Raw genomic sequence first — 27262 nt, forward strand, 5'->3', positions numbered from 1 at the left:
TAAATAACATGCCTAACAGTACAGCACTATAATGAATAGAATAAATGTAACTACTAATATTTTCAGAACAATATTTTGACGTTCATAATATATATATTTTTTGCAGTATAATTTTTTATACAAAATTATATAAATGGCTTTTAAATTTTAGGATGGGGGTCCCTTGCACAAGGATTTTTACTGTTTTTGCAGATTAACTGAAATAACCACACACACACACACACACACAAATGTCTGGACGCTTTACGGTAATGAGAACTTGGTTGGAAATGTGCTCAATTTTCTTGTCAAAATGTCCTAATCAAGCTTCCTTTTCTATTTTCAAATTAATAATGTATAATTTTTTTAATTGATTTTGGGTTGAAATACTACCTGGACGTGTTTTTGTGAAATGTTTCCATTCACAGAGCAATTGAACAAATATCAATTTCGTGAATTTCAGAACATAAGAATGATGACAGATATGGACAGCATAAGTTTCCGATTTAATAGTAGCCACTCAGATACAGCTTTCATCTCTGCGGACAATTAATATTGAAAAACGACATCACATCCTTCGATGCATTGAATGTACACATGTGAGGCAGCAGGATCTGATTTTTTTTCATTCACATAGCATTTTTACACAAGACAGCCATCGATGTGTTCAAATGTGCACCTTATTGTTTGCATCTCCATGCAACCCAGCGGCACAGCTAAGCAACACAAATAAAAACGACTAATTGATTTTCTTGCCAGCATAATGTGCCACATCATTCCTATTAGCGTGCATTCAGCTTAGATTTAGCTCGTTGAATCATTTTCGAACAAAGAAAACGTCCATGAATGCCAGAATAATCATACCCCTCTGGAATAAATAACATTTAGTGCAGGAACGTGTGTTCTTTAAGTACTAGTACATTCAAATACATATCGAACATCAGACCTGAAGCATGCACGCTTTTGAATCTACAGTACAGTGCAAAAACAAAAATGTTCTTTCCTGAGACTACGTAGCATTTAGTATCCCTTCATACCCAAAACATGAAGTTTTCATCCACTAAGACGACATATTCTTTCGTTTTCTTAATCGAGGCAGTGCCTCGAAAATATCTACATATGCAGTGGAATTTATTTTCGGTGTACACAAATCATAGGCCATTTGGTTTGGGCAAAGCAAAATCTGTCATGAACGCAGCTGCACATAGAAATCAAATGCATTAATGGACTGTGAAACTGTGCCTTAAGTCTAATTGGCTTCTAGTGTCAAGAGGAAATGGATATGCATGATATATATACAAATATAAAACACACTGGTGGACGTTTAATCCATCCATCTGCTTTAAGGAACAGTCATAAAGGGTATCGAGTGTGTGGCAGAAGTGTGTATGCTGAGGTGAAGCTGTAAAAGTGCAAAATGATAAGTGTTTCTCGGTCCCCTTGCGTTCCAGCAGCATCGCAGCACAACTACACTGAGCGTGTCTCCACTTCGATCTTCTCCTCTGCCTGGGAAGTTTCGGCCTCCTGATGGCAGACACTGGGCCGCACGGTCACCACTGGCCCTCCTCCGTGAATGGAATGGAGGAAGTTCCAGGTCTCTTCAGATATCTGACCAGAATCGGCACCTGTTAAAGCAGAAAAGCAGCAAAATGCATGTTTTATGAGCAAATGTGTTAATGATAGGTATTTGAAACAAGTAGGTAATGCTACTGAATGCAGGGCTGAATAATTAATCGTATTCGATCACGATTTCTGCTTCTCTCGATTAATTAAGCATAATAAACTGTGATATTGGCACAACCTGGATTTTGAAAAATGTTGGTAACCAAATAGCTGACGGTAGCCATTGACTTCCATAGAGGTCAACGGCTACCATCAGCTGTTTGGTTACCAACATTATTTAAAATCTCTTCTTTTGTATCCAAAAAAAGAAATAAACTCATACAGGTTTGGTAAATAAGATGACAGAATTGAATTTTTAGGTGCACTATCCCTTTAACAGGATTTGAATTTATGTTAATAAGAAGAATTTTCATTTTTGAGAGAAGTTTCTCAAGTTTTGTTTTTTTTTTACCTTGAAATATTAGTTTCATCTAATAAGGCGAATGGCTTTTGGTTCTTAATATACACAATATACAAAACTAGAGGAGGTAAAATAAACCGTGTATGAGTTAACATGCCCTATGTTTGAGTTTATGTGAAAGTGCAATAAATCTGATTAAATGTAAAAAGAAATTTCTTAAAAACAATTGCGACTAATTATCACAATTATAATTTTTGAGCAAAATAATAGAATAGAATTGGTTCTTCAGTTTAGCTTGGAAATACACCATATTGAGGATGCAAAATGGGTTACGAATTCTGTTTTATGGTGACTTTAAAAGAAATAAAATAAAAACATCCTGATAGTAAACATTACCTGGCTTTAATGTGATGTGTCCATTTTTATTTACAGCAATCTTGGAGTTATCAATTGGTCCTGGTGGGTCTGAAAGATACAAGATCATCCATCATCAGAAACACACCAAATACCCCAAACAAAACAGAAAAGTAGACAAAATCTATAATGAAATTCTTCCAAGAACTCCTTAGTCAGCAATAACTGCAAAACAATGCTAATATTTAATTTCAAACTTTCAGATGCTTTAGAAGTATCAGCAGCAGGGATGAGAAATGACTTACCAATGTCCTTGCCTTTGACAAATCCTTCCCATTCCCGGAACCACTGCATGCTGATACAGTATATCACCACAGGAGACTCCTCCTCCTGAAACGCCTTATTGAGCTACATGAAGGACAGAAAAAAACATGAAGAATCAGATACCATTACCTGAGTGTTTCTTCATAAAATATCATCCTACTCACTGCAGCCAAACAATAACACCATAAACTGAGACAGAAGCTCTGTTCCAAATCCTAGTGAACTACATTGCTGTCTATGGCTTACAAAAGTTACTGCTTCCTATAGGACCGTTCACACAGAACGTGTTTTCGCATTGTACCGTGCTGCTTTTATATAATTTTTCTAGGTGAACATGCACTAGTCTGAAACCTTTCATTGTTGCACCTGCATCTTGAGTCTTTTATACTGTCTAACACAATGTAAAATTAGTCATTTTCCATTTCCATATTCCAATTCTCTATTACTCTAACTACATAAAAATAAAACCAATCAATCGTTTTAAATGCTTCAAGTTGTATTACATTGTAATGTACAGCATAAAAAAAAAAAAAGTATATTAATTTTGAGAAAAGACATCTAAAGCCAGATTTACTATCAGCTTGCAGCAGCACAAAACCTCATTTGGCGTTAAAAAACTACTGTCAGGATTTACTAAAAACACTCCGTAGAACATTTGCGCTGAAAAGGCGTGAACGGTCATTTTTGGGACACCTTCTTGAATATGCATTTGTAGGAGTTTCCCTTTCGACAGCATTTAAATTCATCAGGCAACGCGATTTACTAATATTTGCAGCATTATTTAAAAGGGGTCATCGGATGAAAAATTCACTTTTACATGTTTGAACTGAAATGTGTCTTGGCACATTAGGTGACACAACTACCCTATAGCGCTTTTTGTTTTCTTTTAAATCCACATTCTCAAATCAAGCTGTTCACAGATTCTTGGCTGTGTGACGTCACACATACCCAGGCCCCTCCCACGACTGTTGATTAACACTGGGGTTTTATCACAGACCCGCCCTGAGTGAGCTGTAAACAGTCCGCCATATGTAATAATGAACATAGCAGTCGTCATTTACTCCCGACATCTGAGCCGCTGAAGATGCAAGTGGATTGCTTTTGATTTTGAAGGGAGTGCACCCTCCTGGTCTACCTAAATGTGTCATTAGCATTTAAAGGGACATGCAGCGAAACAGGTCGCTATGAACAGAGCTGTTTTTGACAGGGTAAAAAGGGTGTTGTTTTACAAATTATGTTATAGAGTTTTCATTAAGACCCTTAAGGATCATATCAACTTGTGGAAAATGGGCATCCGATGACCCCTTTAACACCCAAAATAAGCATGTCTTAAAGCAGGCAAATGGACAAACCTGGTACTGTAGATAAAACAATTGATTTTATCTTTTAGTTGTAATTTCTTTGAACAAAAAGGTACAGAAATTGAATATCAGCCACTTATTAATCATTACATATTAATCACAACAAGAAAATAATTATCGGCTTCAGGGCTACAAAAACAAATTGATAATCTATAATGGAAATAGTACATTTCATTATTGATTAATCATATCTGTGCACTGTGAAGTGAAAACATTCACCAGTCACGGTTCTTTAAAGTTGGGAATAATGCATTTCTATGAAGAAAACGAATATGAAAAATAGCAGAGGTTACATTGTAAGCTGCTGTGGGAATGGTGTAAGATCCAAGCTGCCCAAAAAATGAGAATGCTTTATATTAAGCTCTTTTTAGTAATAATCACAGATGAATCAATGGTGACATTAATCATTACTTGCAGCCCTAGATGTCTGGTTATCAGCTGGTATCGGAGAGAATTTTAATATAGGCGCATAACCACATGAATGTCTATATTATCAGTCATTTAGCCTCCTTTATTTGGCCTTAACTTAAACCAAGCAAAGCATCTCTGGCTGAAATCAAGCACTTTTGTTCTCATGCATTAATGATGAGCACAATTTTTGGGGGGAGGGGCAGGGGTCACACGTCTGTTCTCAGTCTGAGAGGGTGTTGGTGGTGGTTGTGTGTCTGTGCACATATTAAGAGCCCAGATAACAGTGCAGGCGTTAGACCAACCCAAAAAGAACAGATGTTTTTCACTCTACATGTCCTCTTAATATAGAATGTGACTGCGGCTCCTACCCGAACAAACATGTCCAGCTCATTCTTGCGGCGTTTTTCCAGCTTCTCGATCTCGTTCTGGCAGGTGTGGCAGACATACAAGTGATTGACAGCGGGGCCGCCTCCATACCTATTCCACAACGAGCCACCAATTAGCATTTAATAAGAAACTGAACTTCCAATGGAAGTTATGAAAAGAGCAATTAACAATTTTTACCTGCTATACAGATGGTCCCATACATTTTGGGGAAGCATCATAACAAGATCGTCAACAGACGAGGCTTGATTTGGTGGAATTCCTGTTGGAGAAGAAGAAAAACCAGAGGTTTTATCCACCAGATAATTCGTTTTCCTACTCGTATGACAAAAAAATGGGCATCTGTCCCCTGAAAGTCAACACGAAACAGCATGCAAGAAGATTTATAAATAATTCATAGGGAATTTCTTATATCTTTGTTCCTCTGTCAGATCTTTTCCTTCAAATTCATTTGACTCAGTTCAAACAAATCAGATCAAAGAATGATTTGAAATGCTTTCTGAAGAGATTCGCATTTATTCGCTGACCTCATAATGCACTTTTTAAGTGAAAAGGAGAGGAAGTGAGTAAAAACAAACATAATCAGTGAAAAGGATGTGGCAGCACTTGACTTCTGTAATGCTGGTAGAATCTGCAATTATATCTGGTGTGGAGTCATATTTGTGGTGTATAAAATACTTTATAATGGACGAGTGGGAAATGCCTAGATCTTCATAAGAGTGGTCCTCACCTCCATGGGCACACAGGAAGTCATGGTTGGAGATGGGTCCTGGCTCAGCGAAGGTTCTGAACTTGTTCAGCCACTGGCGGGAGATGTAGAACTGCAGGAGACTTGGCTCCATCATGTTGAGCAGACTGGTCACCTTCCGCCTCTCCTTCCGAGTCTCGTCGTTACTCTTCCTGTTACACACACACACACGCAAGTGACATCAGCGCCATTTAAGCAACCATCAACACAAACGCTTCACCACAAGCACTGAGATTTACAGTCAGACTCAAGGCCGTTTGTCCTGCTCAACATAACCTTGAGCTTTTCTACCTACTAAACAGCTGCATCTTAAATGATTGTTTGTTCATGACTATACCAGGAAATACTGGAAAAAGAATCAACAGGCAAACATAATTAACAGAAGCCATATCATTTAATAGATTTAAAACTATTTAGTAAAAAATGAAAATAACAAAAAAAAAAAAACTTAAGGATTATTTAGCCTTTAGACGCTTTGCAAGTCCTTATTCCAGACTGAGAGATATTACCAAGATTTACTGTTATTTATTATATAATATATATTCATGTTATAATGTAATTTTATAGGTTATGTTTGTAAGGTTACATGAGGGATGTTAGTAGAATTAGAGTTGGTTTGTAAATGTTCTTACTTGTAAAAGAGCACATATGCCTCAGCGTTTTGAACACAGGACTCAGACACCTCAGTAACGCTCTGGTCATCAAACTCGTACCACAGCTGGTTCAGCTCGTTCCGACAATAGGCAATATAGTGGCCACCTTAAAGCAAAAATCACATCAAAAATATCAGTTTTGTCAGAGATGTAGCCACATGCTCTGACACATTGAGCCGTGGTGCTCGTGTATGCAATGAGAGTTCAAATCAGAACTGATCATTTCCTGATCCCACTCCCATCTTCACAAGTTCTCATTGTTTCCTGTTTTGCTATATTACTGAATTAATATCAAACAACTTTCACTACCTGAAACCACTTACACATCTCTTATAATAATGTAAAATAAATCACAAAAATCTATTACATTATTTCTAAAATTATAAACATATTCAAAAATGATTATGAATCATACTTATTTTTTCATTAATAATATGAACAATAATAATAATTTATATAACTTAGTGTAACGGCTGTAAATGATGTATGAATTTATAAGAAGAATACATTTATGGCCATCTCCCTGGTCTATATAAATACTTACTGCTGGCAGTGCCGTGGTGACAGATGACTGACAGCAGGTCATAGGTAGTGGTCTGGGCGGAGCAGTCCTTGGCCAGGAAGGGCTGCATTTCGAGGCCTTCCAAAGGGAAGGACACATGAGTGCTGATTTTGGTGGAGAACATAAGTTCATGTCTGAAGCGCTTGAGGTGAATGCACAGAATCTGTTGGGGAGACAGAATTTCAACAAAGCAGAAAATCACATTTTGCTGACAGTTCCAACATTAAAAAAAAAAGCAAAAATGCCATGCCTGTTCATATAAAAATATAACTACTTGGGCTATTTTTACAGCATGACTGTGTGGTACTGCCAGTTGAAAATACTTTGGCTATAATACTGCTCTAACGACTCCCATAAGATGGCTGCTCTTGCCATTACAGGTCCCTGAGCATATTTACCAGATGGCAGCCAATATTATATTTTGAAGGCATTCTTTAGTCTCTCTCCAAACATAAATCCACTGGATGTAGGAAACAGATGACTCACCAGACCTTATTACTTATTATATTACTATTATTGCCCAAAGGTCCAGATTTTGTGTTCCTTTCAGACAGACTTGGTACAAGGCCAAGACATTGTTGACTTTATTTTATTATGTTGTGTATGCAAATCTAATGTCTTTTCAATCTCTGAAAAATAATAATGTGGTGCCTAACCCTGTATAGTAACCACAATAGCTCATCTGTGTACCTACCTCTGGCAAACTCTGAACTTTGCAGAATTTGACCCCATTCCGTAACCTGAAACAACCAAAGAGTCACCATTAACACTTTAATTTCTGCAACCATCATCTTTAAGAAGTTCTCCAACAAGTTCATACTCACTTCTTGCATTTTTCACAGCTGTACATGTTGTCTCCTGAAAAAAACAACAACAACAACAACACAATCAGTAAGAATTACACCACTGTTATGTTAAATATTAACACAGAATTCCATGAAGATATCCATATTCATCTTCCATTTCTAGATCTGAGACTCAAAACAGCACAATCACCTATTCAATAGGTCCTATTGATTAATTTGGGTTTAAAGCAAAATTTCAGCTTTGAGAGAGGGAAAATAAAATAAAAAATCAAACCTTTTAGTTCATCCCTTGCAAAAAAGGCAGCCAGACAGTCCTGCAGCGTGACCACAGGCCCCCAGAACCAACTAAAAATCAATGAGCAGTAATAAACAGTGAGGGTCAATCATTCAAAAGAAACATGTTATGTCTATTTTCTTGGGATACAATGTTATATATATATGCTTAAATACTTGCAAATGACTGAATTATATTTTACAGACATAATGACTCAGGGCAGCACATAATATACCCATAATGCTAATATATTGTACATTAATATTTTAAATAGTGAAAATGTTCAAATATAATTAAATACAGTTTAGTTGACCATAGATGCTTATCAATACATTCTATAACCGTATTTCAAGTGTAATAGAATACATTTTTGAAATTATATCAAAATAAGTACTTAAATCCTACCGAAGTGGGTCAAAAACACATTCTTAAATTCAACTAACTGCATTTAATTTTAATGTAAACTATAATACATTTTCATTTACAGCTCACACTTATTTCCATAATAAGAACTCTTTTTAAAAGTATGCTTCAGTGTACATTTTCACAAGGGTACAGTCTCACATAAAGGAAATGTCAGCATAATACCTCTTGACATATTCCATGACGAAAGCAATCCAGCCTTGAGGGGCGTAGGCTTCTCCACACGAACCAGCCTTGACTAGAGCCGTCTGGTGGGAGGAAGAGTGCAGCTTGGCAAGGTCCTCTTTCCCTGGGATGGGCAGAGAGATGTCCTGGAAGTTCTCCAAAGTCACCGAAACCTGAGAAAGGAAGGACAAGTAACAGACGAGCATAATTTCAAATGCTAATCTGTAACTGCACCTACTGTCAGAAACAATAACAAAGCCATTAAAGCAACTTCAAAATAGCTCAAATGTCAATTTTCTTCTATTATAGCTGATCATTTTTGGGTAACACTTTATTTTAAGGTGTCCTTGTTACACGTTACATGTACTTACTATTATAAAAACAATTAATTACATGCAAGTAACCCTAACCATATAGTAAACATGTAGCGAATTAATATTACTCAGTATTTAAAACACTGTAACAAGGACACCTTAAAATAAAGTGTAACCAATATTTCATATGCAAACAATGTTGATATTATTAACAAAATTACTTATGTTTGTGATTGAACTACATAAGTGGACAACGACAATGAAGTGACTAGTAAAATTGTGATTTCACAAATCATTTCGCACATGATCATCAAAGATTATATAAAATATATGACACACACTTGTGTTCAACTCCTGTTTTTATGCTTTTATGCTCACCAAGGCTGTATTTATTTGATCTAAAATACAGTAAAAACAGTAATATTGTGAAATATTTTAACAATTTGAAATAACTGCTTTCTATTTTTGAAATAGATACACATGATCCTTCAGAAATCATTTTATTATGCTGATTTGGTGCAAAAAAGGGGGCAGGTGCACAAGCGTTTTGTGGAAACCATGATAATTGTTTTTCAGTATTCTTTGATGAACAAAATGCATTTATTTGAAATAAAAGTCTTTACTGTCACTTCTGATCAATTCCTTTGCCCCTTGCTGAATAGAAGTATTAATAAAGAAAAAAAACATTTATAAGCTATTTTAGTCAAACACTGTTAAACAAATAATACTGTATAAGTAAAATCAATATTTATTTGCTCTCAATACTCACAGAAGCTCTCACTCGAAGAACAAAATGCTTTAATGAAAGCATATCCACACTCAGACCTCTGTCAGTTTTAAAATGAAGTACCTTTTTCTGCCAACTGAAGAATCAAATGCTTGTTTTTTGTCTTTGTTTATTAAAGTGAGGTTATTTGGGGGCATTTTAGGTTGAAAAACACACCGATCACTCACCCTGTCACAGGTCAGGCACTGAACTGAGCTGACAATGGTGCCGTCGAACACTTCAGAGATGATGCTGCGATATTTCCTCTGTCGCTTGCTCTTTGGTGGGGTGAATGAGGGTACTGTCAACATCACACATCACAACCATTTAGAATCAATGTCAAACCGGTTTCAGTTCAGGTGATGCTCACAACTATTATATTGAGGGGTCATGACATGAGAAACCAAATTTCCCTTGATCTTCTGATAAAGAAGAGGTCTTTGTATGATTAATACCAGAGGTGTAAAGAGTAGCTGAAAACCATACTTTAGTAAAAGTACAGATACCTTACAGTGAAAATGACTCCATTACAAGTTACAAGTCAACAATTCCAAAACAACTTGAGTAAAAGCCTGATTGTAACAGTACTTAAGTATTTTACTTATACTAAATATAAGCTCAAAGATGCATTAGTCAAAGAGACATGCCAGTCAAAAACTGTAATGTTGTGCAGAAGCTGGGTAAAACAGGCAGAGGCAAGGATCTATGTGCAGGCATTTCACTGAAAAACTAGCGCAAACAATGAGCCAGAAAACAAAGGGAGCAAAGAACAGAATGGCAGGCAAACAGACAACCACTACATTCAACAACTTACAAAGAACTAAAGAAACACTAGGGCTGTATATATATCACAGGAGGCTAACAAACTGAACAAGATACTACAAACACCACGGGAGGCAGGAAGTGACAAAGTCCATAGAGAACATGTAACAAAAACAAGAAAGAGCTGATTTGTGAGGAGAGCAATAACGTTTATTTTATGAACACCTCAAAATTGCAAAAAAAATACAATTAAAAAGTTTGTCTTCTTGCACTAAATGTGCTGGTTTCCGCCTCCTTGCCAGCTGCAGTCATGTCCTTATATATAAAACACCTGTGATTCACAACTACTTGCTGAGGAGCTCACATTCATGTAAAGTAGCCTTGTTGACAAGTTTGGGGTGAGTAAGGGCAAAACGCACAAGATATAGTACTTTCAGTGCTCCGTCTGTAGTTGGAGATATCACATCTTTTGTAACAGAAGTAAACTGCTGCAGAAAAGCTAGGTGCCAAGCAAAACGTAATGTGTAACTGCAACCCTCATTACAAATGTACTGGAGTAAAGAGTACAGATACTCATTCAAACATGTAGAGAAGTATAGAGTAAAAGTTGCTAATATCTTTGCTACTCAGTAAAACTACAAAGCATCCAAAAAGATACTCAAATACAGTAATTAGTTACATTTACTCCAATACTTTACACCTCTGCTTAATACATCCTAAAATATCCTCATCATCAATAAAAAAAAGGATACGTCTCAGAAACCCTAATAATCCTCAGAAAACAACTCGTTTTGGATTCATAGGGACACGGTGACATCAGCTAGGCACTAGAGTTGGGCGATGTCTACCAAATTGGCATCAGACGATGTCTACAGTGAAACATCGTGATGGACGATGACATCGGGGGGCGGGGTTAGGGGTGTGCCCGAAGCGTGAATCTGTATGCAAAAACAAATAACGCGTTCTACGGAGCCACTAAAGGGGCATCAGTAAGGAGAGATGACTGATAGGACAATGGCAAATGATTTGCAGATACTGAGCACCACTGACAAATATCTAATCTTGTAAAATGTGTGGTAAGTACTGCCACTCCGTAGTATAGATTCCGTGTGATCGCAAATCTCGAAAGTGAAAGTGAAACGAGAGCGTGCATTCGAAAGCAGTTTCAGTGCCCTGCATATTAGTAGCGGCTCCCTGATGCCCTCAATTTGTATAGGCTACAGTATAATTACCCAATGATTTAATAGCGAGAGAAAGTATTAAAATATATATTTTTTTATCCTCCCATTTTGTAGGCTATTTATTCCCTTTAGGGTTTCCGTAGTACAGTTAATTTCCTTTCCGAATGCGGTATTGGGATGTGGTGGATTACGGAAGAGGGGGTGGGGGGAAGGAATCACGATGTCGGCTCAACATCATGATGTCTGTCAGCCATTGGCGATGGACGATGGCAACTATCGGCCCAACCCTACTAGGCACAGTCGTTTGCATAAACACTGCCTCCAGAGCAACACATCGACATAAGCACCACCCACTGGCGTTCAGCCGCAATTGGCTGACAATTGATCACGAGTGTTGCATCGTGTCAAAAGCATATAGAAATGACAAATCACTGCCACTATCTTGTCTACACTGGATACAGTGTACAGATGCATGTTCACTTTCTGACACAGTCCATGCACTTGAGTATGTCGTCAGGACAAATGGAGTGAACGAACATTCGCTTTGACACGTTTGGTTTATTAACATTATAAGTGGGAAGAGGGGCGAAAACAACCAATAAAACACAGACCTGCAACACACTCATTATACAGACAAATTAATGTTAAAATATCTTTAAAACAAAGAATAAAAGCAGTTACTTTCAGTTTACTTTTCTTTGAATTTTCGGTCTGTATTGTTTGCTGTGTATCACAATAATCTGTCATCGAGTTCATAATCAGACGTACCGCTGTATCAGCATCCCTTATTTGCGCATATTTTATTTGAAGAAGACATGATATGTGTGCATTCACGGTGCTGGTTCATGTTTGGAGCACGAGGGAATATGAAATATGTTCACATAAACCTGAAACGTGCTTGCTCGGGTGCGGATATGAACTATGATCGGCGCAGCGAGTGTTGTTAAACTCATCGCGGAGTTGCCATATTAAATATTGTTATGGTTGTGTTTAGAGAAATCAACTGACAGCGAGTTAACTGTTGTATGAGACTTGAATTCTCCGTTGTAATACAACCTCATGCATAATACAGCGCAGTGATTGGATCATAAGAGTTCATGCTCATGAATACTGAGAAAAGCTCAAAAACTGATGACATAGACGCGTACTCTCCAGCCACGGCAGCCAATCACCACTGCAAATTAACGCATACACGTCAATCTTCGTCACGTTGGTTCTTTTCGAACCGAAAGAATGAAATTGCTTCAAAAAATGAAAAAAATAACCACTTTTACCTTAATAATAGACATAACGTTGTGCTAAAATTGATTTCTCTGATGCGCAACCTGTTCATATATGTCAACATATCAAAAAATGCGTTTTAGGGTTTCATGACACTTTAAATGTATTGTGTCTCACGTAATTGCTCAAAGTGTTACATGCGGAACAGCTTGTAATCAATGTCACGTTACATTTACCTCATAAGGCATTCAATGTTCAATGTCAACTAGAAAAAAATTATTCTTTTGCAGAATATATGCAATATAACATTTATTATGTTTTTACTTAACCTGTTGCCTTGTTGCATTATTTAATGTATGTTTTAATAAAGCTGTCATGAAAAAAAGTCTTTATTTTAGCCACCATTTAAATGTCAATATTTAGTAGAAAAAATTTTGTTATTAAAACGTTGACATAAAACTGCCTTGTGTGCAATTTAAATGTTATTTGTTTTAACTATTAAATAAAATTAATTGATTGACCACTGAATAACATTTATTTTTGGTTTTAGTTTTCGGCAAAGTAGTGATTTTGCATCACTAAATAATACATTTAATTAAACTTGTACATAACTCATAAACTGTCCCAAAGTGCTTCCTACTCAAATTCTGGTACCTTTCTTGTGAGCAGAGCTCAGGCTTGGCCACATTGAGGATTTGGGGGGACTGGTGGACAGTCTAGATGTGACACCCTCATTTCCAATGGGACTGTGTGGTCTGATGGAACTGCTGACCTGGATTTCAGGGTTTGAATCTGAACAAGGTGGAAACAAAGAAGTCAGTTAATATAAGCAAGCAAAATGACCACTGGCCACAATGTACTTCAGCTACTTCAAAAATCTGGCCAAAATGATGGTATTTTGTAGTTCATTTCAGTGGTTCGAAATAGCTTGCGATTGCAAATTTTCTGTCAAGGTTTGACAGAAGTAAAAACATCGGAATGCAGAATTACAGAGCTGGTGCAAACATAACTATATCCATTAGTAGTGCTTCGCTTAGGATTTTTGAGGCCGATCACCGAAAGCAGTATCTGCCGATACGATCACCGATACCAATCTTTTTAAAGCCTTCTTTTTATCATGTAGAATTATTTATAGTGGTACTCCAATTAAGATTTTAGACATTTATTCAGGGCCTGAATTTAATTTTTTCAAATGGGGGGAATTGCCCTCTTAGGTGACTCCTGTGAGGGGTAATTTTTTTATTTGATTTATTTTTCTCACCTAAATGTTTGATCATGCAATTAATTTGTTTTTACAATTGTGCAATTGTTGCACAATAGCTTACACACAGCTCAAACCTCATTTTGTGAGCTGTATGTGAGGCAGCGTTTTACGCCATGTTAACACCTATGAGTATAGGTGTGAACGTGGTTTGCAGTGTGTATGCAGTCCATGTCCGGTACGTAAGCAGTGCAGAAGCAGCACGGACTCATTGTGCTTTCACACAGTCTGCTACTGATCCATGGCTGTTTACCCCAAATACAACATTTATCAATTTTTTTTTATTTCAAATCCAAACATTGTTAATGAAAAATGCTTTTTCAGCATAGTGATTCTTTTTTACCCAGCACAGTAATACAATCTTTCATAGACATGCAATCATATAACGCAATCATATAAGCAACACATTCAATGCTTTTTCCTTTTGCATTTACTTCTAGATTTATATATTAAGTTGCTCAAGCAAGTGGCAAAACATTTAAGCTACTTTTCTCATGTTATCACAAACAATCTAAATTAGAACTTGCCAGTGAGCGAAACAGTCAGCTCTACTGCCTTTTCTTTTGCATTTCAATTTTTGTTACAAGCAATCCTGAAAAAATCCTAAAAATTTACTCACGCTGCTTGTGACTTTATGTCTCACAGAAAGTTTTCAAATTACTTGATAAGTTATTTAATGAAGAAATATGAATTGTACTTCAATTGTACCATAATTATTTTACCCGTGCCTAGACGATGCCACTGCATGTCATGCCAAACCTCTCACAGCAGGCGCTTATCATCAGCTTTAGATCAGTTTATGAGATCAGCCTTTACAGAGACTGCTGATAAAACATCCCAAAGCATTTATCGGCCGATAGTGGTAGTAATAGTTCAGTAGTTGATTAATCGGAGCACCCTAATACCCATGAGATCAAATGCATTCAGAATATTCACACGATATACTTTTTACCTCAGAGCAAAGAACAAAAAACTGCATAGAAGTAACGGCCTAGGATTTACCAGAATTTCGGCCCTGGGCTTTAATGGCTCCTTGGCTGCTGATTATTGGCCTTGGTTCATTGGTCGTGTCCACGTCTTTATCCAGGTCTCCATGGGAACCGGCACGGTACAGGTTGTTGATGAGATTCTTCTCTTTCTGCCAATCTCGGTTGTTTTGGTTCTGCTCTGAAATCAGCATCTCTGCTTCATTGATGTCTTCTGGGACTCTGGGGCCTTCGCTATCAGCACGATCGCTGCTGCCGCAAGACTCGCAGGACTGGAAGTCATCTGATTGGCTGTGGTTGTCCTCGTCAGGAGTGTCATCCATGGCCACAGCCTGGTTTGGGTCCTCGGGTTCAGGAATGAGCTCCTTGAGCTCCTCATGGAGTTGGTCCATCAGACAACGCAGGAACTCTTGAGAGTCCTTAGGAAAGAGACAGATTTTGATTAATGTTTTGCAAAATAAGCAAACTAGTGCAAACTAGTAAAAACAGAGAAACAATATAGTTGGAATCACTTTCAGAATGACTTTTTTTCAAGCTAATGAATGATAAAAAGATTGATAGCCAATCAGAATCCATGTGACTTTAAAGAGCTTTAGCATTTAAAGCGGCAGACAAATGTTACAGGTATTATCACAGTTATCTTTTTAGTATCTTTCTTGTAGTGAACGGGTCTTTAAGTTACACATTGTAATATTTATGTTGCACTGGTCAATATTGTAGTATCTTGGACTCACACTGCCACCTAGTGTTGTGGATGTCACACAAAATCAAATATTTCTAGTGCCTGGAACACCTTATTTTATGATGCCCTGCAAATGACAGAGATATAGTGGCCACGAATTAAGAATACATTCCCATGATATATTTAATTGTGGTGCCATTTTATTAATTTGTTCCCTTGTTTTTTTTTTTTTTTAGAGCTACAATTGAATTGAAATCATGAAAAACTTTTGGGAGTTTTGGGAGCAAATTTTTAATTCACTGCCACAATATCTTGTTTCTGTCATGTGCAGGTACCTGTATTATTAACAGTTGACCATGAATTATTCTGTAAATGTAGCTTTCCAATAATAGAGGTTTTCCAAGATTAAAGTACTGATATATCGACCAGTAAATGATGACAGTATTTGAACTTCCCCTTTAATTACATTTGTCTTGTTGACTAGTCCATTAAACTTGGCGGTGAGAATCTGGCATGTGTACTAACAATCACACACTCTTTGACCAAATGTTTCCAGGCATCATAAAAAGAATGCAACACGCATGGAGGCTCAAGTAGTATACCGCAGATTAGCCAGGGACCCCATCGCCATAGGAACAGCTGAAGCTTATGAGAACATTAGTCATTACTGGCTCATCCACATGGCAACTTGGCCAACTGGCATTCTAACATCCTGGTATTAAGAATCCTGGTAGGCAAACAAGTTTCCAACAACAGGACACGGCACATGAGACCAGAAGGCCATCGCTGTATTATGTCAATACAGTACAAGGACAAAAGGTTTCCTGGCTGTATTCAATTGGTGGTATTAATGCCCATTTCCCTTTATACTTTGTAGAGGGAATGACTTTAGAATAAGGCATTCATGGACTCTGATTAAATGTCCCCTCTACAGGAGTCCACAGTCTATCTGGGCATCATGAAAGTGAGCCTGAAAATGAGATTAATGTTTCCTACAGTCTATGATGGCCCATTCATGTCAACACTAATTCTCCAACCAACCTTCCTCTCCAGCCAGGCATGACAATGGATGTTTTCCAGTGGTTGGAGGTGATCAAACATCTAGAGAAACTCTGAATCATATTGTGCCCCATATAAGAGAATAGAATCTCTCATCATCAAGAATAAAAATGGGTCTTCTTAAATGCAGCGAGAGGACAAAGTGCGATAAGAGGAAGGGTGGAAAGGAGAAATAGCGAAATGAGAATGAGGCTCTCTCAGATGAAATTCCCACAGCAAGCAAGATATTTTGAGTATGACCTCATCTGCCACTGGGTGAACGGAACAGAAAGTCCCGCCTCACACTCACACCATTGGTTGACTATGTTGGGCTGGTCAGGATGAGCCTATATGAAAATGTATTTTAATAAGAATTCTAGGGCCCTATGAAATCAATTATATTTTTCCCCAAACTCTGTGTTTTATTTATTCTGGATAACAGTGTAAGAGTTTCATTAAATCAGAATCATCAAAAATCTTGTTTAATCAACTAAATTAATAAAACATTAATAATTGAATTATTTAGATTTTTAACAATAATATGGCCTATGAAATGGTCTTTTTTTAGATTTTTTTTCTGGATTCTGTGTTTTATGATCTAATACAAATTCACCATTAAAAACAGTTGTGGAGAGCAATTTAGCATTAACAGTCCTACACAAGCAATTTAAAAACTGTCCTCTTTTTATTAGGTAAGGTTAGGATTTACCAAGCGTACCGTGTATACCAAGTACAGTATGTTTTTCCATAGGTGCTACACATTTACCATGTACATATCATTAGTAGGAACAGTAATGTGTCTTATTAGTTACCATATACGGATACTGTAAGGACCTGCCTGTTTGTACCACTGGTAAATGTAATCTTCCGCAAAACTCGAAATTAATGTATTTTTATACTGTACATTATAATGCTGTAATGCTTACCGTAACTTGAGGCATTTAAAGCATTTTTATTTTTTTGAGCATTTTGAAATTAATGTTCAAATGTTTGCGGTCAGTAAGTTTTTTGTTTGTTCTCGGTTATAAAATATCAATATGACTGACTGCAAACATTTGAACGATAATGCAAGCCATAACTTTAATATCTGTGCATCCCTAATGCTTTTACACAAATTAATTTAAGAAAACACACCTGTTGGGAATAACCACGAAACATTGGGTTTACAGCCTTAATGCCCTGGAATAGATTTGTAGGAACAACATAGGAGTTCCTGCAAGCACACAAAACAAGAGCAAAGAAAGTTATAATGAAACTTGTTTCTTGAGGAAAAAATACCTGAAAAATTATACTTAAATAGGAAATGGCAAGAGAGGAATGTACCTGTTTTTATGCCAAAGGTCTGTGATGAGTTTCTGATAGCTCTTGCATAGCGCTGGCTTCTTGTCTGTCTTCACAAGACCACCACAGTCCAAGAAAAACTGTGTCAGTGGAGGACTAGAAGATAAACCAGAAAGAGAGAGATTGATTAAACCAGAGCAAAACTAGACTGAAAGGGGACTCATTATTGGGGTTCTTACCAGTTGGAAAGCGCCTGGAGCGCTGCGTTCATGTAGCAGGTATTGCCAATGTTCTTCAGTCCAGTCAGACCTGTGAGGAGGAACAGACGACAAGGTTCAGACTGACAGTACGGAATAGAGAGCGAATGCACAGAACACATGAGAGATGAAGGACCTCTGGTCCTCAGTTCATCCTCCTCCTCAGTCTCCATATCCAGGTCATCACAGGCTTCTGCTGGAGGAACTCTCAGCGAGGTGGGGCTCCCAGGATCTTTGGGGTCCTGAGAACCAGAAAGACAATGGAAGAAGATCAGCAACAGCATGCCTTTTGAAAAAAGAAAAAAAAAAGTGAACAACTGAACAACGTTCAGAAAAACCTGCAAACTGAAAATCAATTACTAGGGATTTTAATTAAATTTCCATCACCACTGATATAACTGACAAAAATGATGACTTAACATTTACATACTGAATTGTGATTGGTGTTTAGTCATGTTTAAATAGCAAAGGCAATGTTTTAAATATAAAGGAGGATTTTATCTAAGCACAACCACACTTCTAAACTTTGCTTTGCATTCACAGAAAGTTGCGCAAGAGTTCTGACCGGGCTGGGAGTCTGTACTGGGGAGATGGGCTTGGCAGCCCTGGGCAACTCTGCGTGTGGACCCAGTTTTCTTTCCAGGAAAACCTCCTTGGTACAGGCGTAGCACCACACTCTCAAAGTGGTCAGATTCACCGTCAGGTTGTGCCGTGTCTCCTGGAAGAAAAAGCCACAGTGCATAGAGGGACATTTACATGGAAATAAATGCTTATCTCTATATATTACAAAAAAATTAAATAACTAGATCTGCACAAAACATAGGTGAGCATATCAATATCAGCTTCTTTAATAATAATCAGTAATAGTAGTAGTAACAGAAGCATTAGTATTCATCTGAATTGGAAAATTAGAAAAGAAAAATCCCCAATTTATCCAGAAAACTCTTTTTTATGTCAATTACATATTTGCTGACTGATTTCATTTGAAGACTGAGAGTCATGAGTCTAGTGGTGTAATTTTATAACCTGCATGGGGGCCGGGTTCAAATCCTGTTACACATTTTGTAAATGACCAATGAATATTACAATTAAAATCAACAAGTAATCGCCCTACATTTGCTTTGTATGAAAAAAAAAATGCTTCTATTTAAATCTTTAAATGGCTTGAATATATGATTGTATATATATATTTGAAACATGTCAAGCTTTATTGTGAACCCGTTTTTTATTAACATCTCATAAAACGGTATAGATGAAAAATATCTGCTGCTATTCATTAAGCCAAAAGTTCTATAAAAGTGCCTTTTTACTGCCTAAATAAAGGCAGTCTGAGTCCTGAGCTCTTTCTCTATATATGAAGCCTACACTGCTACAGAAAGACTCATCAAAAGTTAGGGCAAAACACAAGTGTGTTGCAACAAGAGTGAAAATGTACCAGTGGCGATGTGAAGCCTGGGCATGCACACAGCGGGGGCTAAGGGGTCTCTACATTATTCATGTGTCAGGATTGGCTGGATTGGAGAGCTGCGCCAAAATACAAAACCCTGCCAAAATCTGCCACTCCGACCATTTCACTGATGGATAGGATGTTGTACATGCCCATATCCATTTGAACTCACATCACAGTGGCACGTGGCACGTCCAATGCACTCATGATCCTGGCAATTTACACAATTGAAAAAATCATAAAAAAAAAAAATTATAAAAAAATCTCCCTACATAATGACATTGAATACTCGTTTCTTACTAATTTTGAGGTGCTGATTCCAAAAATACTGTCTTTTTGCAATACCACAACACACTTCCTTACAACATGATGTACATTTTGTAGCATTTTTGCTTTCAACAGCCATTATATGATATCGTATCATCCCTTAATGAAAGACAAACAAACACAGAGATCTTCCTCTGAGCCAGGTTAAAACGATTTCTTGAAATCGCAGCAGATTTTTACATGTATGAATGATTCTAAAGAAATTGTTTTATGCCTAATCCTGATTTCAAGGTTCGAATTATGGCCAATAACAGAAGAAAATGCAAACATGACCCATATGTTTTCTGATGTTTACTACATCAAAACAGCAACAGAAAATCACATACAAATATATTTTTCCTTGTTTTTTTTTTTTTTGCAGTTTCTAAGTTAAATGAGTCGACTTCTTGAACACTTATTTTTAGTCATTAAAACCACATTTTTTGACATTTGACTGCTTTTGTTGTTTTGATTAAGTGAATTTAAATGGAAACATCTTATTTGAAAAATCTTGTGAAAAAAAAAAAAGTGATTAAACGTTTTAATTGATATTTTTTAACTGAGCATTATCAAATTGGTATTAGGCCTTTTTTTGCAAATCATCTACCCACTAGCCTTGTTTTGGTCATGCAACCGTGGTATAATTCATTTATAGTCTATTATTTGCTTTTTACTTATGCCGATTGCATTTAGGCTTCAAAATTCACAAACAATGTGTTCATTTGTGAAAGAATTATCACTATGAACTAAATCTTATGCTTTCATTGGTCGCAAAACTTATTTTCCACAATAATCCAATAGCCAATGTAAAAATCTCATTAGGGTTTTGTCAGGGGCACTTTCTTGTTCACCTACAAAAACACATCATTTCTGCAAGAAAACAGCTTAGTGAAAGAAAAAACATGGGCTGAATTTTGTTTACTGCAGCAAACGCAGGTTATTGTGGCAGAAGTATGGCTGATGGCTCTGTCTTCTCTCAGTCGCTTTCACACAGACACAAGGGTGTTTTGAGAGCATTATGGGGTTTTAGTAATGGGTAATCAAAATGGGCTTTAGTGGGAAGCGAGATCCCCACTGGAGCACTGATTAATAATGGATGAGTTCACCCACAGGCCAGCCTGGAATTCAAATCACACTTCAGCGATTCATTGCATCTTTTAAGTCTCCAGTCACAATCAGAATAACACGTGAAATCAACACAGGGTGACACATGTGATCAGGGATCAGATTCACCTGTCTAAATCAACCTACAAGCTGTAACGCTACACTCACTGTGGGCGAAAACATCTTAAGCTGCAAGTACACTCACACAAAACTAATTTAAACATGAATATTTTGTAAAACACTATAAATACAAAACAAAAAGCACATTAATCTGAATAATTATTACACAGAAACAGTACAAGCAAAGAATAAGATGACTAACCTGAGAGTGGACAGTGCTGTGGTCCGAATGTGATTCCCCACAGCCAACATACGAACAGCCATTCTGAACGAAAGATGTACATGAAATTAAATTATACTCTACAGGCTTCATCATAAACTAGCTTTCATTTCACGTCAAATTCATGTTCAAAGATAGAAAGTCATTTGTGGTCATAAGGGTCAATTTGTCAAAATTGAGATTTATACATCATCTGAAAGCTGAATAAATAAGCTTTCCATCGATGAATGATGGTTTGTTAGGATTGGACAATATTTGGCTGAGATACAATTATTTGAAAATCTGGAATTTGATAGAAAAAATCTAAATGCTGATCGACTTTAAAGTTGTCCAAATGAAGTTTTTAGCAATGCATATTACTAATCAAAAATGAAGTTTTGATATATTTACTGAATGAAATTTACTAAATATCTTCATGGAACATGATCTTAATATCCTAATGATTTTTGGCATAAAAGAAAAATCAATCATTTTGACCCATGCAGTGTATTTTTGGCTATTGCTACAAATATATACCCCAGCGACTTGGTACAGGGTCACATTTAAGATTTTTTTTTTTTTACACAAAATAGTATATAATTTTAATATCAGCCATTTATCGGTTATCAGGTATTTATCTTAAAATAATTTGCAGCTAATTGCCATTGCTGCAGGATTTTAACATTGGTGCATTCCCATTACACACCAAACTTGTGGAGGAACATTTAAAGATAACTCACCTCTAGACAAGCCCAAAGGTTTGGTCCCCCGACTTTACAATCCTGACACTGACCCTGAAAACAAACACATTTATACTTAATTGTCTCACCAAGTCTTTGTGCCATGTACACCACCGTTTCAAAGTTTGGGTTCAGAAAGATTTGGGTTCAGAAAAATTTTAATTTCAAATAATACTTTTATTCAGCAAGGATAATCACATTATTCAAAAGTGATAGTAAATCATTTAGAATGTTACAAACGATTTAAAATTAAATATTCTTATAACTATTTATATTATCTATTCATCAAAGAAAATTACTATGGTTTCCACAAAAATATTAAGCAGCAAAACAATTTTCAACACTGGTAAAATAAGAAATGTTTCCTAAGCACCAAATCAGCATATTAGAATGAATGATTTCTGAAGGATCATGTGACACTGAAGACTATGATGCTGAAAATTCAGTTTGCCATCACAGGAATAACATTCAAACAGATAACAATTATTTGAAATTGTATTAAATATGACTTTTGATCAAGTAAATGCAGCCTTATAAAAGACTTATTTCAAAAACATAATTTTTTTTTACTGACCGAATCTTTTGAAAGGTTGTGTATATATGCAACAGAGCCCACTAACACAAAACTCTTCTGAAAACCCGTATTCTATTAAAGGTAAAATCTGGCAAGCAAATATACTGCAACCTCAAATGCTTTTAAACTACAATAATGTATATTGCATCCATATAATTGCACACTGATTTCATCACCGTTTATAGCCTATGCTCTTATGTGAGACACTATTAGTGCCTATGGACAACCTCTGGAATAGGGGTCATTACTTAGTCAATAATGCACACTGCATTTGACTCATGAGAAATGGGTGGAAGCAATGATACGACGAAGGTGCGACTGGGTCTTAGTAGTGACTCACATGAGACTTCTGGATGAGTTCTTCCTTGGTGATCTCCCCCACACACTCCAAGTGTGGACAATCATTGCTTGATGCTCCAGACATCACTCTATTGGAAAGAGAGACATACATTTAGTAAACTTAACTACTATTTAAAAATCCGATTATTAAAAACACATAAGAGAACACTAAGCTGTCCAGATGAAATATGCCATCCCCTTGAAATTCAAACATAAGTGGCCAATGGAGACACATTTGAGATAAATATAGTACGATATAATATAGAACAAGTCATATGAACTACTTTTATCATCTGAAGCTTCACCATTTACAGTGCTATGCATAAGTTTAGACACCCATGCTACAGTTGACTAAAAAGAGAAATAAAAAATCATCTTTTGGAAACTGAACTTAATGCCTTAATTGAAAAATTAGGAAAAATCCAACCTTTAAGGACACCAATTTTCTTTGTGAATGAATAATGTATCGTCAATAAATACATGTTCTTCCTTAAAATACAGGCAGATTTTTATTTTTAAAGGCCAGTTACTTCATGGATCCAGGATACTATGCATCCTGATAAAGTTCCCTTGGCTTTTGGAATTAAAATAGCCCCACATCATCACATAGCCTTCACCATACCTAGAGATTGGCATGGTTTTATTTCAGTTAGCCTAATAGCTGGTTTGATTTGCATTGAGAGATGATCTTATGGAAAGTACTCCATGCCAATCTCTAGGTATGGTGAAGGCTATGTGATGATGTGGGGCTATTTTAATTCCAAAAGCCAAGGCAACTTTATCAGGATGCATAGTATCCTGGATCCATGAAGTAACTGGCCTTTAAAAATAAAAATCTGCCTGCTTCTATGGGAATTTAACATAGGGGTGTCCAAACTTATGCACCCTGTATTTTAAGGAAGAACATTTATTTATTTACGATACATTATTCATTCACAAAGAAAATTGGTGTCCTTAAAGGTTGGATTTTTCCTAATTTTTTTAATTAAGCCATTAAGTTCAGTTTCCAAAAGATGATTTTTTATTTATCTTTTTAGTCAACTTTAGCATGGGTGTCTAAACTTATGCATAGCACTGTATAATCATGTCCTCTCATCTATTTTGCAAGGATACAGCTTTGTAACATAATAAGGATGAGTAAATGATGAATCATATGCCACAAGCCCCAAAAATGCTCACTTTTGGTTAAACTATTCCTTTAATATTGCTTTTTAAATTAACATTTTTAAATGTTTTGCAACACGAAGTTCATTGAAAATTAAAAATGACCTCCTGACAAAACATTCATTTCCTGACATTTTTTTCTTTTTTTACCTTCAACAGAAAACAGATAAATCTATAAGAAAAAAAAATGAATTTTGTGTTTCTGCCCTGATCTTACATTCTGCACAAGAGAGACATCTGTAACTGGGTTAAAACAACTGACAGATGCCATATCGTCCAAACGGCCAAAATGAACACACTCTATATTACACACACACTTGGATAGAATATGCATTAGACTAGAAGCAAGCTTGACCAGGGCAATGCTGAGTAAATATACATAGCAATGCATCAGTCACTCCGACAATATATCAAACTGTATATGAACACATCTCACTGCTAACATATTAACGGTTCATATCATTCACCATGAAAACAACAGGCAGCCCAATGTTGTTATTTCATAAAAATGCAATAAACTCTTGCCAATTTGCATAGGACGAAACAATGTTTATGAAGCCTACAACTTTTCTTCAAAAAGATTTGAAGTACACTAGTGCGCATGTGTTTTCATAAGGACTGTACAGATTTTCCATTTAATAATTACAATCTTTTTTAATCACAATTCCTATTTTACGTCCTGCAAATGTTAACATAAATGAAGAGCAGCCATCTGTCATCAGTTTCCTAAACTGTGCAAAAGTCACTGAGTGTAATTCAGGGCGAAGGTTAAGACATGTTTTGTGAAAACACTTCTGACATCAATTTACAATACAAATAAAATAAAAACAAATGTTGCCCAAGTCTTTTGTACTCAATCAATATAACCTGTAGCCTAATGAATATCTGTGACAGGACAGCATACGCATGCAAAATCTGTACGGCCTGCACATACTTTACAATCTCAAAGCACTTTGACCTTATATGAACAGAAAACAATGATAACATCATAAAATTTTATCTTTAAAAATCTACAGGCTAACCAGTTTTGCAACAGAAGCTGTTTACAAGACTTACTACATAATCTATGACAAGGTTTCCCAAACCAGGGTTTGCGAGGGAACTGCAGTGGGTTTGATGAAAGTCGATGAAACGTTAATGAAATAAAGTTGATAAAAAGCTAACAAGTAATTAAAAAAAGTTGTGTTTACATTTAGTCATTTATCAGACACTTTTATCCAAAGCGACTTACAAATGAGGACAATGGAACCAATCAAAATCAACAAAAGAGCAACGATACGCAAGTCACAGTTTAATGAAGCAAGTTTTTTTTTTTTTTTTTTTTTAGAAAACAAGCAGTTTGTAAATGAAGTCTAAAAGTGGCAATTTTTTTTTTTTTTTTTTTAAAGAATAGAATTAGAATAGAGAGCGCTAGAGTTAGAGGGTCAATTTTTTTTTTGTTTAACTTACCCCTAAATATGATCATCCTCGTGTACAGTTATGTATAAATGCCTAGTTTATACCATACAAATAACAATATAAATGTATTTTAAGTTATATCACATTATAGTCATTCATACTATAATAATGTATTTACTATTATTTTTATTCTAAATTGATTATTTAATTACATTTTTATATGTAACCTTTATATTTGTAATCTTAACTTGATTATGTTTTAATCATTTCCACAGAGTCCCTCTTTTTACATAAAAAATTTAAATAACAATAATAATAAAAAAAAAAAAACGCTCATTAAGAATTACGAAATATTTTATTTGTTTACCAGCATTAGAGATCCGCAAAGAACCGTAATCACGCAAAAGAGTATTTAAAATAGTTTGGGAATTCGAGATTATTATTGCTGCTGCTTCTTATTATTATTACTGTTTTTATGTATAGTACAGTAATGCAGTCATCTACTGTAAACGACAGCTGTGTGTGTGATGTCACTCCAGCAACGCGTCAGCATTAGCCAGAATCTTCGCTAGGCTACATAGCAACTAGCTTCAGCCTGTCACGCACATACTTCCCCGCAGTTCCCCCCACGACTATAAACCTTTCAGTCATTACAGCCACAAGAACAGCTGAAATCCCGTCACTGAACGCGGTGTTTAATTTATTTTTAATAAATTGTTTTTTGTGAATGAAGAGCAGACAGAAGGCGGGCGAATGCGACGCGCTAAAGCTTAAGTAATCTGACAGCTCATATCACAACACAACACTTACAACCGCAAATAACCAATACACGCTTTAATATGTAAAGCAAAGCTTGCATACGCCGTATTTAAGTTCGCGCACACAAGCCAGCGATAAAATCTTAGCTCACCTCTGGGGAAATCAACGATGTTTTCAATATGAATCGGTTTTCGCTTCTGATCTGCTGATGAAGAGACGGGTTTCGGCTTGTCAGCTAACGTTACATATCTGTAGCATCCTTCGGTTTGCAGACAGCGGGTTTTCAAACGCCTGGCGTCGGACACTTTAACTTCAGACTAGTGCTACATGGTATGACACATTCAGACAGCTTCTTCCGGTTGCTGTGCGGTGCTGAGAGTGAATGGGGGAAGCAGGGAGCGGCGGTGCCTCCTAGTGTGGACGCGCGGAACGACCCACAGATGCGCCTCGATCCCTGAAGACAGAGCGGGGTCTCTCCCAGCCCAGACGCCCCCGTGTGCCCGTAGAGTCCATTACATCACGGGAGGAGATCAGCAGGTAAGATTGCTTAATGTAAAATACAGTAAAGAAGGTTTTTATTTAGAGCCTAACGACATGAGGGCTAACCAAGGCGCTGAATATCAGGCATGATAGGAAATAAAAAAAAAAAATACTGTAAAAATAATGAACAAAATATCAATAATTTCTGAATATACAAAAAATACATTCTTGTGGTAAATGTCCTCCAGTTACCCTATCAAGTGTACTGTACCTGAGACACGTTTTCTAGGCCTCTGAATTATCAACAGGATCAAAACCTTGCTGGCAAACCTGTCGTACAATACTTACTGCATGCCTTCTGGAATTATTTTTAGCTGTAAAATACCTTTTAGTATCATCCTAAAAATGTCAACATT

General features: G+C 36.4%; 1 protein-coding gene across 3 annotated transcripts; it reads right to left on the reverse strand.

Annotated features, from left to right (window-relative positions):
* Positions 1–466: 466 nt before the first annotated feature.
* LOC306846021 (ubiquitin carboxyl-terminal hydrolase 33) lies at positions 467–26850 on the reverse strand. 3 transcript variants are annotated; one of them, XM_079379081.1, is made up of 24 exons: positions 26518–26850; positions 23047–23134; positions 22133–22186; positions 21396–21458; positions 18782–18934; positions 18353–18502; positions 18199–18268; positions 18002–18115; positions 17813–17891; positions 14975–15377; positions 13366–13503; positions 9736–9848; positions 8468–8640; positions 7880–7950; positions 7624–7657; positions 7494–7539; positions 6782–6962; positions 6217–6343; positions 5567–5736; positions 5017–5098; positions 4821–4929; positions 2662–2764; positions 2399–2467; positions 467–1604 (listed from the first exon to the last, which is right to left on the reverse strand). In XM_079379081.1, exons 6-24 carry the CDS (start codon positions 18498–18500, stop codon positions 1447–1449), a joined length of 2388 nt encoding a protein of 795 aa, XP_079235207.1. In that variant the 5' UTR covers positions 18501–18502; positions 18782–18934; positions 21396–21458; positions 22133–22186; positions 23047–23134; positions 26518–26850; the 3' UTR covers positions 467–1446. The 3 variants fall into 3 exon arrangements, with proteins under 3 accessions (XP_079235207.1, XP_079235206.1, XP_079235205.1); XM_079379080.1 differs by having other exon boundaries at positions 18353–18458; positions 26518–26839; XM_079379079.1 differs by having other exon boundaries at positions 18199–18458; positions 26518–26839.
* Positions 26851–27262: the final 412 nt, after the last annotated feature.

Source organism: Barbus barbus (assembly GCF_936440315.1).
Source record: "Barbus barbus genome assembly, chromosome: 26".
In the NCBI taxonomy this organism is placed as follows: Eukaryota; Metazoa; Chordata; class Actinopteri; order Cypriniformes; family Cyprinidae; genus Barbus; species Barbus barbus.